The sequence below is a fragment of the Bombus flavifrons genome, chromosome 4 (genome assembly GCF_040668555.2).
Source record: "Bombus flavifrons isolate JBK064 chromosome 4, iyBomFlav1_principal, whole genome shotgun sequence".
NCBI classification, from domain to species: domain Eukaryota; kingdom Metazoa; phylum Arthropoda; class Insecta; order Hymenoptera; family Apidae; genus Bombus; species Bombus flavifrons.
In genome coordinates this window covers 10,523,077-10,539,771 of record NC_138445.1, presented here as the reverse complement: position 1 = coordinate 10,539,771, position 16,695 = coordinate 10,523,077, and the positions used below count along the sequence as shown (strand labels likewise).

The 16,695-nt window shown below is 30.6% G+C and overlaps 3 protein-coding genes across 7 annotated transcripts; 1 reads left to right on the top strand and 2 right to left on the bottom strand.

The window, feature by feature from the left end:
* Window positions 1-10: 10 nt before the first annotated feature.
* Window positions 11-1,642, bottom strand: Pyroxd1 (pyridine nucleotide-disulfide oxidoreductase domain 1). Its single transcript, XM_069111253.1, has one exon. The coding sequence runs from the start codon at window positions 1,640-1,642 to the stop codon at window positions 209-211; it is 1,434 nt and encodes a 477-aa protein (XP_068967354.1). The 3' UTR covers window positions 11-208.
* Window positions 1,536-2,658, bottom strand: mRpS18B (mitochondrial ribosomal protein S18B). The gene is made up of 5 exons (XM_069111263.1): window positions 2,482-2,658; window positions 2,284-2,419; window positions 2,118-2,215; window positions 1,914-2,044; window positions 1,536-1,828 (listed from the first exon to the last, which is right to left on the bottom strand). Exons 1-5 carry the CDS (start codon window positions 2,545-2,547, stop codon window positions 1,702-1,704), a joined length of 558 nt encoding a protein of 185 aa, XP_068967364.1. The 5' UTR covers window positions 2,548-2,658; the 3' UTR covers window positions 1,536-1,701.
* A 430-nt stretch (window positions 2,659-3,088) lies between these two features.
* PNUTS (Phosphatase 1 nuclear targeting subunit) lies at window positions 3,089-16,459 on the top strand. Of its 5 annotated transcripts, XM_069111243.1 has the most exons (11): window positions 3,089-3,177; window positions 3,293-3,473; window positions 4,534-4,599; window positions 5,291-5,475; window positions 5,796-6,175; window positions 6,245-7,678; window positions 12,840-13,066; window positions 13,161-13,317; window positions 13,416-13,733; window positions 13,847-14,006; window positions 14,340-16,459. In XM_069111243.1, the coding sequence occupies exons 3-11, from the start codon at window positions 4,597-4,599 to the stop codon at window positions 15,178-15,180; spliced, it is 3,705 nt and encodes a 1,234-aa protein (XP_068967344.1). In that variant the 5' UTR covers window positions 3,089-3,177; window positions 3,293-3,473; window positions 4,534-4,596; the 3' UTR covers window positions 15,181-16,459. The 5 variants fall into 5 exon arrangements, with proteins under 5 accessions (XP_068967344.1, XP_068967340.1, XP_068967341.1 ...); XM_069111239.1 differs by having other exon boundaries at window positions 5,796-7,678; XM_069111240.1 differs by having other exon boundaries at window positions 3,293-4,359; window positions 5,796-7,678.
* Window positions 16,460-16,695: the final 236 nt, after the last annotated feature.

The window sequence follows — 16,695 nt, the reverse complement described above, 5'->3', positions numbered from 1 at the left end:
TGTAATATTTATATACATACATCCATACAAAATATTACAATATGAATATTTAACTATTAATTAAATTTTTATACGATCTGTAAAATTATAATAATATTACTCAAACAAAATTTAAGCAAGCATTTTTTAGATAAAGTATATTTTGTTAATATTAAGTTAGTGAAATATACCATATAGGTCTGTTGTTAAGTTGAATTCCTAGATACGGTTAATCAAAATAATCTTCGATATCAATATCAGGATTTAGTAAATCTTCTCCATAAATACTTAAATCCAATTGATTAAGTATTAAATTTTCGCACATTTCTTCTAAATCAGTGTCTCCAATTAATACCGCTCCTTGCATTTTACCATTTTCTAAGATAAGTTTTATGTATTCTGTTCCGTGGGTCATTCGTAACAATATCTCATAATTGTTATCCAACTTTTGTCCATTATACAAACCAAGTAAAACTACTTTGTAACCAAAAAACTTAGTTACGTGGGTGAAAAGTTCAAAACAGAAATCTTGCAAAAATTCTTCATTTTTTAATTTAGAAACCATTGATTTTGCCGCATACCGTCCCATTTGATGTGCTTGAGTCCACAACCTCATTTGAAACCAATGTTTTGCTAATTCCCACCCTGCACTACACACATCTCCAGCGGCATATATATCTTGTTTTGAAGTTTCCAATTTCCAATCTACCAGCAGCCCCCCATCTTCACTTTTTTTTATATCCTCCAAACCTACTATATCAGAATTTGGTATTACACCTGTTGCTGATACAACAAAGTCACAGCCAATAATTTTTCCATTTGTTAATTCAACATATATGGACCATTCTTCCATGGGATCAACTTCCTTTTGTTCTGATTTATTAAGAATTTTAATGATCTCACATTCATATTCTATTTGTACTTTTGCAGATTTAAGGAAAGCACCTTTTACATCAAAATTATTATGCCAATCTGGACCTAGAGCTGGTCCACCTGCTACAACTGATGTATTAGAGACAGTGTACCTCATTCTTTTAGTTAATGAACTAGCATTAGTATTTGTACATGGATCAGTTTTGTATACCTTGTCCATAAAAAATTCTGCAGCCCCAGGATCAACAAATGTTGCAGAAATATGTTTATCTTTAATCACCCATATCATTTCAACACCATCTACTTCATTCACAAGTTCAGTAGCAATACCTCCATTTCCAACTATTACAATTCTTCTTGAATTTTTTATTTTTTGAGAAAATTGGAGAACTGATTCTGTATCTCTTATCCCTAGTATAAAATTATTATGTTCTTCTATCAGTTTTGGTCTAGCACCATTACAAAGACATAACATTTTATAGTTTATAATTCTTCCATTTCTAGTTTGCACTTGTTTATTTAAGCTATCTATTTGTATTACAAAATCATTAATAATTTTTAATGAATCATGTGCTTCCATCAAAACTGCTGTGTCCTTTTCTTCTATATCAAACTGCATTAATGTTTTACTAAGTGGAACTATATTTGTAACTGCTTTTATTAAGGGACTTGCTGTAATTAGGATGATTTTTTCCTCCGGAACAAGAAAGGCTATACTTTTAGCACAGGATACTCCTGCTATACCTCCACCTACTATTGCAAACGTACAGTTTATTTCTTCTTTATCCATTTTGCATGTTTTATTTTTTAAATGAAAATTCTTATAATTACAAGTTAAAGATTAATACATTAATTTTTCCATTCTGAGTACTTATAATATCTAAAGGGAACATCATATGAAAGTAAACCATATTCTTTCGCTTTCATTATTGCTACACATAGATCTTTATAAGCCTTTTGACATATACCAGTATAACTGTAAATAAAACAAAATAAATAATATAATTATATAGATATTCTCTTGCTATACTTACTTTTAATTTAGAAGAAGTTAAACTTACGTGTAACTTAAAATTTCTCCACTATGTTCAGAAATAAATTGTTTTAACAAATCAATATTGCGGTAATCAAGAATTAGATATTCATCCCTACATATGGGACATGGGCTACCAGTAGAAATTACACCACCTCTCTAAAAAATTTGTAGAATTATTTCAAGAAATAAAATAATAGAAGTTTTTTATTTATTTCTTAAAAGTACATACAATGCAAGTCCTTCGTGTTTTTTGGGGAGGAATTTGCCCTTTAAAATTTCTTCTATAATATTTCCAAACAGGATACTGTCCGTAGGTTTTCTTATAAGCTATACAAGAAATTATAAATGTGATTAAAGTCATACTGAAACAAAACTAATGTTACGTAATTACGTACCACTACTTTTTAGATATTTCATGCTAATTTCTACAGGAATAACTTTAGTTCTATCTTTTGAAATAGGAACTGATTCATTATCAAAACTGTCATCATATTTTATAAATGTAGGATGTATAAATTTCACGGGTATAACCTAAAAAATCGTTTAAAGCATTAAATGACCTTTAACAATGACTATCTCTTTGTGATCCTTACTTTCGGAGTTAAATTACTTCGTAAAAGAGATGCAGCAAATTGCAATTTATTCAATACTAATGGCATAATTTTTATTTTAAGCTAATTTTCCAGTTATATTATAAAGTATATCGCTGAACTATATGATATGGCGTATGATGCACGTTCGTATATACGACCGGAATTCCTCAACTTGAAAACGCTCGTACACAAAACATTATAACAGTTACTTAAATACTTACAAATCTATTAAATTTATATTATAATAAATTTATATTACATATTCTTATCCTTGTTTAAAATAGTTTGATATCAGTTGCTAGTAGTGACAAAATATTTCAAAACATTAAATTATATAAATTTAACATAAACGTAAAAATAATTTTGTTACTTCGAAAGACATATAATATATATGTGTAGTATTTCTTATTTATTATCAAAATTTGTTTATAGAAGATACTAATTTGACTAATTTTTGAATTAGTCAAGTTAGAATCTTATATATATATATATAATATAAAAATGTATTGAATGCTTTATGAGACCTGTATATTTAATTTATATTCTAACTTTAATTAAATTATATATTTTGCACATTTAATATTTAAATGTGAGTAATCAATAAATTTTGGTAAATGAAATAGGCTTATACTTGACTCGCTTACAAAAAATACGGCATTTCCGGTTTGGGAGTAACGGCAGCTTCTACGTAGTTAGGTGAGAATAATTTTACTCCAGTTAAGAGTAGATTTTTGGAATCGTTCAACAAGATATTACAAGAAAACCGACATTAAGGTAATAAAAATAAAGTTTAAACAATGTTTGATTGCAGATGGCAGATCAACAAGAAGATATCTACAGATTTTGGACAATCTTGTAACATTTGCCGATGCGTAGCCTATTTTCATCAGAGCGTAGGGCCACATCGTTTTTGTGTATAGGAAATGTTAAATTTCATATACACACCTGTGAACATATATTTTCCATAAAAAGGATTTAATTATTTATCAAATGTGAGTGGCTTTTCTGTCGTTCAAAAAAGCCGAAGTATACATATTTTTTCTACAATTTCTGATCGAGAACAACTGTCTGTTCATTAGTTACTATTATTCATTTATCAAATTACTCCTATATAATTTTACATATATTTCATAGAGGGTATAATAAAAGATAGAAGAGATTAATACGAAGATATTTAAGGCTAAAATAAGGTGAAAAGAAATAATGTATTAGTGATACAAGTTGAGGTTTTCTTGGGATTGCCTGGTTTTTACAATAGAAATTGCATGCAAGCTATCGACTATATTTTGAACATGAATAAGTGATAATTGGATATTATTTAAAGTATTATTAAAAGTGTTAGTGATTGCATAATCCTAAAAAAGAAACAATTTTGGTAAATTTTTAATGTAGCACAAATGGACGATCATGGTGTGCTATAAATAGCAGTTGCTCGGTGATGTCAAGTGAAAGGGGTGGGGTCGCTTCGGATATTGGTCGACGAGAAAGAAAATTCAAAACGCGTGCGTGATTGGTTGGTTGTGTAACCATCTTGGGTGGGACATGCGCGAAGGTATTGCGCAGAAGAAGACTCGCCAGTTGACCATCGAGTGATCGCCGTTGACTAAGAAGCTTGTATCTTAGATTAATAGTTTTCCTATTTGTAGCTTCTGTTGCTTAATTTCTGTATTTCAAGTTACCTCTTATTAGGAAATGAATATAAATATTGAAACCATAATTGAAATAGAAAAGATTTGATATAAAAATCCTTTTAATTGGTATTTGCGATTTCGTGATATAGATGATTCCTATAGAAATGAAAAGACAATGAGAGGGTAGAAAAGCAAATTAGGAATATTACATTTTGCGAATAATTGGTGGAGATATATTTAGACATAGGTAATAATCTTTGACAAAATAATTTCGTATTCGTAGATAGAAAAATCTGTTAGCTGTATTTTACGTGCGTGAATAAGATTCAACAATATGGCGGTGTACGTGTATGCTTATCCTTGAAAAAGTACATTACTTGTATCCATGAAAAAAACCGAATATCTTTGTGTTTCATTACAGATTTACGTCATGATCCTATGTTTGTACTTCAATATGCGTTAAATCATCAAGAATATCATCAAAATGGTAAGTCAAATTATTTATTGAAATCCAGTTACTTTCCCTTTTCTTCGTAAATTTTTTGAAAGAGGGCGCCATATACGACAAATTACGACAAGATGTAATGGTAGGGGAAAGCGGTAAGATCAATAACCTTCGCTCGTATGACCTCATATCCTATTTTTGGCTTCGCTAACTTTTAATGATCGTACAATACGAACGCTCATGTAGTTTAATGAGAGTTTTTTTAAAACTAATTTAATACGTATTAGTAATACTTATATATTGAGTAGCAGAATGAGCAAAGTAAATGATCTTCGCGTTTTTCTCTTGTGCGCGACGACTATGTGATGTTATCTTATTTGATATTTAAATTCTTATTCTATTTATTATTCTAGTTACATTTTTTTTGTAACGTACATTTTATCATTATTATAGTGAAGGCAATTATTCATATGCAATGTGATATATGTCTTTAAAAATGTTTTTTCAGTAAAGGTTAAATTTGAAGAAACAGTAATAATACTTGAACATACAATTATATAAATACCAGTTGATTACAATTTTTTTTCTTGATATAATAGACTATTACATTTTGTTAAGTCAATCAAAGATGGACTAATTTCAATTTGATTGATAGAGATTCAATTTTTCTATATTATTATACATAACCTCACAAAAAGTAAAAATTTGTAATATTTTGCATGTGCTTTTTCAGCCACGTATAGATCCTCTATCTTTATTGAAATGTCTTAGTGTCTTATTGGGGCCAACTGGAGGTATTAAAAGTAAAGAAGAAGTTCATCGGTTGGCTAATTTAATGACAAAGTTCTCAAAGAAACTTGTTTCAAAATGCATTTACATACAAATATTAAAAACTACAAATACTGATTTACTTAGCCAGTAAGTACACTTCTTTCATTAAATTATATACAGAGTATTTTTTGTAAAATAAGTAATTAATTATTTATATGTAAAGCAAAATTTTTCAAATTGCATACTGACGTGCACGAATACTTGTAATTTGTATAATCGTGTAAAATATAAAATGTATGCTATAGTAAAAAATTAGGAACTCAAAACCATTGGACAGTTTTACTAATGAACTGTACTCACTGATGTGAGTCCCATAAGATATCTCTTTAACATATTTTTAAAGCATAATGAATATATAACAGAATAGTTAGTAATTTGATCAATTTATTACTTTCTTCTTTATTTAGATTTATGGGGGCTGGAGGATGGAATCTCATTCATATGTGGCTTACAGATGGGATTCTTGCGAAAAATTGGGCTTTAATTCAAGAACTCTTAGAACTTTTGTTGTTATGCCCAGTAGATATAGAAAGATTGAAAAGCAACAATTGCCCTAAATTAATAAAAGGTCTATCAAAAGAAGGTAGTCATCAAGGTGTTAGAGTATTAGCTAGTCGATTGGTTGAGCAGTGGTTAAAAATAGTGAAAGGGGAAGCTGCACCAAATTCTGTGCCAGCACAAATCATGACTATTCCAGCGCAAACTACTGGAGTTTTAGGGCAAACTTTGGTATCTCAATCAACACAGCAGTATTCCATTCATTGTGGTATCCAACAAGTCTCGGATGGTACGGAAAATGCAACAGTTCAAGTGCAAGATTTGCAATTTATTCCAAATTCCACATCAACTATTGCAGTATCCCACATTCACCAGCAACAACAACAGCAGCAACAACAACAACAATCACAAGACCAGCAACAGATCCAGGAGAGGACAACTGTGCAACCATTACAATTGCAAGTTGTTAGTAAACCACAGCAAATGCAAATACAACAACAATTGTCAACCCAGCAATCAAAAAAGCCAGCTTTTGTTGTGGTATCTGCATCTTCACAATCTCCAGTTCCTGTGTATAAAATTACAATTCGTGAAGGCAAACAGATCCTTACAAAAGTGGAGACAGATGCTACAAATATTAATAGTGTTTTAACTACGAATAGTACAAATGTAGAGGTTAATGGAGATGTTGTGGAAGATGCTCTTCCTGTGAAACAAACTCCCGAGGAAGTAGCATCTGCAGAACTTAGTGATGGTGTAGTCAGTGGTCAAGATTGTGAAAAGGACATTGCACAATCTGAAAAATTAGACCAAGTTTCAAGTGAAGTGAAACAAACTGTAGTAGATTCCACAGATAGCCCTGATGTGGATGTTAAAAGTAAAGAAAGCAAAGACATTAAAGACCTTAAAGACAATAGTAATAGTGAAAGTAGTAAATCTAGTAATAAAGAAAATCGGGACTCTTCTAAGAAAGATGAGAAAAAGTCTAGTAGTTCAGATAAGAAGAATCACCATAGCTCATCTTCATCCTCCAAAAGTTCTTCTAAACATACCTCAAGTTCCAGTTCACATCGTTCTAGTTCCATATCTTACAAATCTAGTAGTCATCGCTCTAGTTCTAGCAGTAGTAGTTCAAAAAGTTCTAGTTCCAAGGATAAGTCTTCCAAGGACAAGGAAAAACATCACTCATCCAATTCATCCAGTAAACATAGTTCTAGTAAGGGTAAATCTGATAAAGAGCGAGAAAAGGAGAAACAGAAAAAGGATCAGGCAGAAAAGGACAAAGCAACATTAGAAAAGGTTCAAGGGCAGGCACTGAGCTCAAAATTCGGAAAAATACCCAAAAAGAAGTTGGAAGAAGAAAAATCTGGGGATGTAGTTGTAAGGAAGTCATCAACAGACTCTCGAGATAGTTCTAAAGAAAATAAGACTGATTCAAAGAAAGCTGTCGTAATGCCAGAGAAGAAGAATATTTCTATTTCCATTGAAAGTAGAAAAAATTCTCAAGATTCCACAACACGGCCGAAGACTGTGAAAACATTTAACTCTAAATTCAGATCAACAGGTTTGGAAGAAGAAGTAAAACCACCACCACCAAGATCAGCAAAGAAACCACCTGTCATTGACAAAAAGGTCATACCACAGAAATTACCTGCCTTGAAAAGGCCATCCCCACTTAGAGAAGCTATTCCATCAACAGATAAACGAGCAAAGTTATCATTGGATTCACCAACTACACCCCCAAGTGAAGAAAAGAAGGGAGGCATCAAATTAATACCACCTAAACCAAAACGTAAGTATTACACAGTGTCTCAAATATTATATTTAAAAATTTCTTTTTGCACACAAATATGTATATATATATTTTTTTTCAACAAATATAATTTTGATTCTTTAGGGAGAAAAGTACACACTGTCTTAAATTTTTATGAAATTCTAATGTTCAAAGACTAGAAAAAAGAAATTGAAGATATTATATGTTAAATATATAATAAAAATAAATATATCTCTTTTCTTTAATGAATTTTAACAGTTATCAAATGTATTTTAATAAAAATAGTCTAGAATTGAGATGAAATTATATTTGATATTATATTAAGTTTCAGTCTAGGATTATATGTGTTATATGTGATAAATTGGTTCAATTTGCTTTGTTACATATTATTCTTGTTTTTTAATTTCTCTAATTTTTAAAATATAAAATGATATAAAAAATAATATCAAATATAATAAAATGATCTCAGTTGAAGATTGTAGTATTAATTCTATGATGAATTTTTTGATATAAAGAGCATTGCAAATTAGGAAAAGAAAACTACTAACTTTATTAACTTTAACTGGTCTTTGAACACTAGTTTCTTCTATTGTATGTGCTATTACTAACTTCTTAATATTGAGTTTGCAGGTGGTTGGGTCCAGGAGAAACACGAGCAAATTATATACTTCTATACTTTACGTATTGCGCGAACGTTAACGTTTTACTGAAATGGACAAAATTTGCATAGATTTCTTGTCTATCTCATTAATTTGCAGTTTCTTTCAGGCATATTATATTTTAGTTTATAGTATTTATTAGAACCCTACGCTATTTTCCTAAAAGTTATTAGAATATTATAGAAGGTAAAAGAAAACCTGTATCGATTGACCCACGTGGAAGTGGATCGAGCGGATTTCTCGTGCTTGCCTCTATAATTAACGTCACATTAGAAGAATGAAGAACATTAGGATCGGCTCTTTCAGCATCGATTTATTTCCTATATTAAGAAGATTCAGCAGGTAATCTTCGATAAAGTATTAATTAAATCGTACGGTTAAAATGTTTGATAACTAGTGCCATTTAGTAAAAAATAGAGTCAAATATTTTTTGATAACCAATACATCGAAAGTAATCGTGCAGTTTCTTCTAAAATTTATTCGGATAAAAGAAAAAAAGGTGTGTTTTATATCGATATAATTTCCCGGGTGTGTGTTTTACCGTTTTCCGACGAACGATACACCGATAGAAGTCACTATGGATATTACTAATCTACCTAGGTAAGGAAACAAACCAACTCTTGTCTGTCCATACTTCTTCCCTTGTACATGTACACCCTATTAAGCATTTAAATAAATTGATCAGAAATCTGGAAATATTTAACTCTTGGGTTTCTGCTATACATCTTGCTCACTGAATGCTTGATAAAGCAAACACTCATACCGTGAGCCCATCCAGATTTCCATCCTCTCGGTGACTAATCGCACATATCTAAAGTGCAAGTAAAATCAGGACTCTCAAAATGGTATTATACACTGAATTTCTAGACAATAATAATAATAAAGATATAACGCTTAAAAAATTAGTCGTTGCTAATTTTTGATCAATTGTGAATTCGTTCTTACGAAATTATAACATTTAACCTTATTCGTAGCGAAATCACATTTTTATTTAGTAATTCCTCTTGTACATATTTGTATTGCTTGAATAGTTATATTAAAATTATTATATAATACTTAACATGATAACACCATTTTGAGTGTCACTGCACAAGGGAATAAATTCTTGTAAGCGATATGTTATTTTTCAATTTTGTATCATTGTTTAGTTCACAGTGGATTTGCAGAATGATTCGAATACGTTCGTGCGTTCATCAGAGAGAATTGAAATTTGCGGGCGCATAGTCCCAAGATATCCTTATGAAAGTGAGAAAGAATAAAAGAGAGCGCGAGAGAAAGAGAAAAAGAACGCGTGAACGAAAGTGAGAGAGGGAGCGAGAGTAATAGTATGTATGAACGAGTAGATGGAAAAGCGAGAAAAATATGGCACGACGTTTGAAGAAAGTTTGTCAAAAAAAAAGAATGCAGAATTTCGTGGAACGAAAGCACTTTCGAAAATGCATGAAATACGACGCTGCATATCGACTCGACGTCTTCGAGCAAGCCGCCCCTTAGGATCAGCGGGCCTCTTCTTACGACAGATAATCGTCTAGTTGCAATGACAACGTCGACATGGCGAAGAAGTCTTCTTCCTTGCCAGTAGTCGCGGATTAACAATCGAGTGAAAATACATTACTGGAACGAGAAAAAAATATAAAGAAGAAGACAGGAAAAACGAAACGAGAATGATCATGTTGTGCTCGTCATTAATTGAAGGAAATTGTTATTTTCTTAAAGTATTATTCTCTCGAGCTTACTATATTCTTTTAAATAATATAGGTTTTATTGAGTTAAAAAGTAATTTCGAGATGGTGTATCTTTGTATACCTGAACTTTCCTAAATAAGAATAGTTCGCTTTAGTTTGCAAGAATATCTTTACTCGATCATAAAAGTTTTTCTTCTTAAAAGTTTAAAATAAAACAGAGCACAATTAATTCCTTATCTAGTCATTCATTTGAAAGAAAAAAGCAAAAGTTTTATATGATATTGATGCATTAAAAAATTCAATAATTTAGATGACTATAAATACCATGGAAAAGATAGCATTTGGAAATCATTTGAATAAGACGCGTAAAGGAGGATAGGTGGGAGTTAACGACGGAGTTGCGCAACAGCGCACTTCGTGGTGTGCTCGGCGGAATACCGAGGCTGATGTTTTTGCGATAGTCTTTATGTCGACACTCGTGTATGGGGTCAGATTCTGTCTCTCGTAGTAGTTGCATTACGCTCACATAGTATATTAACCATTCAACGTATTTAGGTCCGCGCCATTCGTGGACAATGTTTGTCATGTGGTATTTACCTCACTTATATTTGAATTTGAAAAAGCGATGGAATGGAAAAATAAAATTTACAGTAATTACACATTATTTAAACTAATAATATCAAATTAGTTCATCTTCTGCCTATCAGAAACGCTCTTTTACTTCGAGAATAATTGTTTTTGTCCGTTCTAAAAGAGATATGCACATTCTTACAATTTATGATATACAAGGTATTACCTTAAAGAAAAAAAGTTTTTTTTTATTTATAATAATTTTTATGCCTTTCATGAAACAACATACAAAGAAAATAGTTACACTAATTTTAATGTTTAATTATATTTTGTTTATAGTTTGCTCAAGTTTAAGTGGTTATTTGTAATTACAATTATACTGTTATAAATATTTTATCTGTGATTGCATATCGTTAATGATTATATATTCACTTTTATATGAAACAAAATATGTAGGAGTCCCTTATGTAAAGGAGATGAAAATTATATAATTAATAATAATAGATTTTAATCTATTTAGGCATTTGCACAAGGAATAGAAAACCATCGCTGTTGATACATTGCGCAAAAGTTTAATAATAATTTTAGTCAATATATTAATGTGTACTATTCGATCGTAAAGATCCTTTTTACAAATGAAACGAAATGTTAACAAAAAAATGCGTCTTGATTGTTACGTATAAGATAATACGTTAAGAGTACTATTACGATTTGAAATATTTTAAAACGAAGTAAACGACTCTTGAGGATAAATCAAAGGTTTATGGAAATAAAATTGGAGCCGTATAATTAAAACCCGCATATTATTCCCCAGTTTACTATTATCACTTTTATCGAATACATTCTAAAAATATTGATATGTTTATCAATGCGACTTATTATCGATTTGATATATCTTATATTTTCTTCCTACATCTATAACGACTTTTGTTGTTATTGTATATTTATTGAATTCGACATTAATTTACTATATATGAACACAGTCTGATAGCAAGCAATTTTTGAACAAAATTCGTATTTTTTACAGCAGTTAGGTATCATCTAATGAACAATTATCAATTTTTACAAAATTCAAGACATATTGTATTAAATGCCAAACGGGTGTACAAAGTCTTCGTTTTTTGTGCGTTATTGAAATGCATTTATGAACAAGCTGTATTTGACACAATAATTAATATATTATCTTCCATATAACATTATCAAAAGATACTAAATCAACCGCATCTATTATAACGTGAAAATGATAAAATTTTAATTTAAATAAAATATCTTGTTCATTTAAAAGATTTTGAATTAGTACTTAATTAATCGTAAAGAAAAAGGTTTTATATCTTAATAGCAAAAAATATAATCTTATATCTATATTATATAAAAGGCTAAATTAACGTTTACTTTTCTAATTCCTTGCACTTTTATAACGTTGAAATACTCGATATTGGTCCTAATATGCACGCATTTAGTCTCCGTTTTAAATTTCATTTGAAATTTCGAATAAATAAAATAATCCAATGGATCAAATCTAATTGATCATGATCGATTGATAAATTTATTGATCCATCTGTCTTAGAAAACATGTAATGATGTAAATGCTTTTTATAGTTATATTTATAAATGCATAATAAAATTTTATTTCTTTTCTCAACATTAAATGTGAAATTGTCCCATTGTATGTTTTTAAAATAACATTTTTAAAATAACAACATGTTTTTAAAATAAAATATTTCATATTATTAAAAGGCAATAATTGTATTTTTGTTGCAGATTCATTACGGATGTCTTTCTCATTCCTTCTTCACTCAATATTTGTTAGAACGTTATCTGGTTTCAGCTCTACCAAGGAATAAGTTTAATTTCTGTCTTCGTGCGATATACATTCTTTTTCTTTGCAGGTTGATGCTGACTATACGTGATAAAATTTTGTACAATCGAATAAAACTAATGTTTGCTCTATAGGATTTTATCATGGAAATATTTTTAATCTCTATAAGATCATTATCATTAATTCGAGCTGGTGAGGAGCAACATTGTAAATGTTTTCTTTCCGCGGCGTAGTTCCTAGAGTTACTTAACAAAATATTTTATTATAATTTTTAGTCTGATTCGGAGTTATGATTTTTGTAAATCAGTCATTTAACGCAAATGTTTTATTGCATGTAATCATTAAGACAGTGTTAAATCTTTCTCCCAATTCAAAGTAATATGTTTTGATTCATATTATTGCATTTTATTTTATGTATAAATATTTGTTATTTTTCTTATTTATAGCAATGGTTTTACAAGAAAGCGATATGTTTATGGATGCTTTAACGGCGTCGACGAAGAGTAAAGAACCAAGGAAGAGGAAGCGAAGAACATCTATCACGAAGGACGGTCCCACAGAAGCTAAGAAACAAGAAACTGCCAGTAATGATAATCGTGATGTTACACCTCCACCCACCTCACCACCAAGTGCCGATGAAAAATCACCCGTAGTTGTCAAGCCTAACTTTAAGGTATACATAACTACGAAATTTCATCGCCGATAGAAATTAATACATTCTTTGTTTATTTATACATTTATTACACATAAAAATATTTATTTTATAGTTTTATCAAGATACGTTAGAAACAGATGAAGATAAAGAGCAAAAGGAGAGGGAGAATTCAGATGAAGATGTGAAGAAAGATAAAGAAGAAATGCTGGACGATCAGAAAGAAAACAGGATATTCAAATCGGATGTTGATGATGACGCTAGAAGTAGCAGTAAGTACTTTACTCTTATTTACCGATATCTGTTTATAATTATATATAAATATATTACTTAAAAAAAGAACATTGGAAAATATTCTGTTGCTTTTTAGCACCAACACCGGACGATGAGGTAGAAGAGAAGACATCCGATTCTCCGGAAGACACATCTTCCCTATCTGAATCGATCAAAAAGGAAAATATCGGTTCTTATCCAGAAATACGATACGTTGATGGTCTGAGAAGCGTTTTATTGCTTCAAAAACGCAAAGGACCAAAGAAAACATTAAAATGGAAAACAGATCTAGAATCGGTGCGTTATTTCGAGTTGGATGAAACAGAAAGGGTAAACGTTACAAAAACGTTTACCGATATGAAACAAATGGAAAAACAGAATGAAAGAGAAGCATTCCAAATGGCCAGAAAATTGAGTAAGTAGCAAAAATATAACTTTTTGTTGTTAACAATAATATCCTTATTATTTTAAACATCAAAGAACTATTTTAACAATTTAATAAATGATTGATATAAACTAATCTTGTAGGTAATGAAGACTTAATGGAAGAAAGAACAAGATGGAAGCCCTTGATTCCAATTGATTTACCGCCACCTTTAGTAGAGCCTGGGAAAGACAGTAGAGAAAAAGATATTCAATATGCCAGAGAGAAAGGAATTTTACAAGCACTATACTTCAACCGAAGCATGTATGTGTATATTTTAATCGATTGTTTTCTTATTATAATAAAGTTTATTTATCAAAATAGAGTTTCATTTATTAAAATAGAATTCAGTATTGCATGTTAAAATACACGATTATTAATAATTTACATATTCGTGCAAAAATAATACGCATGCTATATTAAAAGCATAGGGACATCGAACCATTGAACAGTTTAACATATAAACTGTACTCACTGATACGAGTTCTACAAAATATATTTGTTTAAAAAATATTTTGTTATAATTCAATTGCTAGAAAAGCATTTTATTTTACGTGTATATATATATATATATATATACATATATATTAATTTTAGGATTCCAGATTCTGCGGCAGAACCCGATGAAGAACGGCATCATGTATATAGTGAGCCTAAAATCATTCCTTTGGATGATCTTACGGGAAATAAGGAAAGCGAGAAAGATTTCACGTCCCTGCCTTGGCCAGAACCAAAACCTCAGTTGCAACCTCAAACACCGGCAGTTTCAAATTTCCATTATCCTACATTTCCACATAATCAACAGCCGGTAATGGCACCTATGGGTCCTCAAACTTCAATGGGCCCAATGCCACAAATGTCTCAACAAATGATGGGACCTTCTCATATGGGTCCAATGGGTCCCGAAATAGGAGGTCCGTTGACTGCTGGAGGAGGAGGCGGCTGGAGAACTGGGGATGGAAAAGTTGTTGTACCTGATGGAATGGGAATGAATCCAATGGGAAATATGCCAAATGCATTTCCACCAGGTATGGAAGGTGGTCCAATGGTACCACCTGGAATGATGGGGCCACCACCTATGTATAATCAACAACAAGAAGGTTATGGTATGATGGGCCCAGAAGATATGGGATTCAATAATATGAATCCAAACAACTTCCAAGGCCCTCCTGGTCCTTTATACGGCCCTGGACCTAACTTTCAAGGTCCTAGAGGCGCTGGTCCAATACATGGTAGAGGTAGAGGCGTTCCAGGACCTGGCTGGTATAGAGGTGGTGGGGGGCCGCCAGGAAGAGGCGGTTGGAGGGGCGGTGGTGGCGGATGGAGGGGAAACGGGAAACAACCACCCGTATGCAGACAATTTTCAAAAAACGGTTATTGTCGTGTCGGTGACAAATGCCAATATCTACATCCCGGAGTGAACTGTCCACCATTTTGAAGGAAATTAACATAATTATTTATTTGAAATTTCTGCAGTAGCACAATATAAATGTTCATTCTATTTGAAATGAATCAATGGAACTGAACGATCCTGAAATTTTTAAATCATACTAGATACCGGCTCGCGTTAGCTACAAGGATGAATAATAATGTGCAATTTTTTATTAACGATACAAAGAATTAAGCACGTAATATTTATACTGTTATATTTTCACAAGATTTAAATGATATTCGATAATTTTCGATTTATTTGCATCACATTATGCTAAAGATAAATATTATAGAAAGAATACGTGATAAATTTATTTTTCGTAAATTATTCCCGCAGAATTTCAAGTATGGAAACTGTCATTTTAAATTTAAAATGACAATAAAAAAGAGAACAATAGGTTCATCAGCTGCTGGACAGCAAGAGGTTCCTATACATCAATTTTTATTATGATTTTGAATAGGAGTTTTTAAAAAACTCTGAAAATATGTCAGAACTATTTTTATTGGTCTATTTTCAGAATATAATGAAAATTGGGACACGTTATGTAAAAGAACTCTCGATTATGTCTTCCCTTTATGTTCACGGTTTACAGATAGCCACTGCCGAAAGAATGATTGGTATAATCAAAGAAATGGGATTTTGCAAGTTTTAATCTTATTGGCATGACAAATAGTGATTTCAAAGTATGACGCTAGTAAGCAGGAAGTGCAGATTCCAATTTGAGAAGCATTTGTCTTTCACGATTGCCAGTTGGGTGTTTAATCGCTTTCTACTAATGAATATATGTAATTAAACTGCTGTTAAAACGAATTAAACGTAATATACCACAGAACATTATAACACCAAAAGTTCAAATAACGGTTTAAATAACTTTTTATTAAATGAAGATATCTTACATTTAATCGTATATGTAGATTGATTGTAAATATCATAATTGTATCATTTTGTATAAAGTGTCGCTAGTTCTAATAACAAGAGACTGTTTTAGGCTTAAATGGTATGTAATAATATTAAAAAGCAACAATTTTTAGTAAAAATGTGTATGTATGATTTAAAGAGTTTAAATTCAAAGAGATCTAATATTCATAGAGTACATTTTCACTTATAAATTTGATCATGTGCTCCATGAAATAGATCACTGATATACTATTATTGTATTAAATATTTTTTATGAATTAAAGGTAGTGGTTATTTTTTTGTATATGATTGATCGTTATGTTTGTATATAACATTGTTGTATAAGAGCTGCTTGATGGAATACATGAGTCATACCTATTTTCTAAAATATGCTGCATTATTAAATTGAAAGACTTCCTTTATAACATTTTTATAACATGTATATATTATTTTCTCCATTTATTTTTAAATATTTCTAATTTACCTTTTTACTGTTACATCAAAACATCGTTTTTGTGTTTATAATTGTCTATTTCGTTAATTTTATATATTTGTCTAAAACGTTAATAATTTTATAATGTTCATTGATATAATGTATCACATAAAGTTTAATTAAAAAAGAAG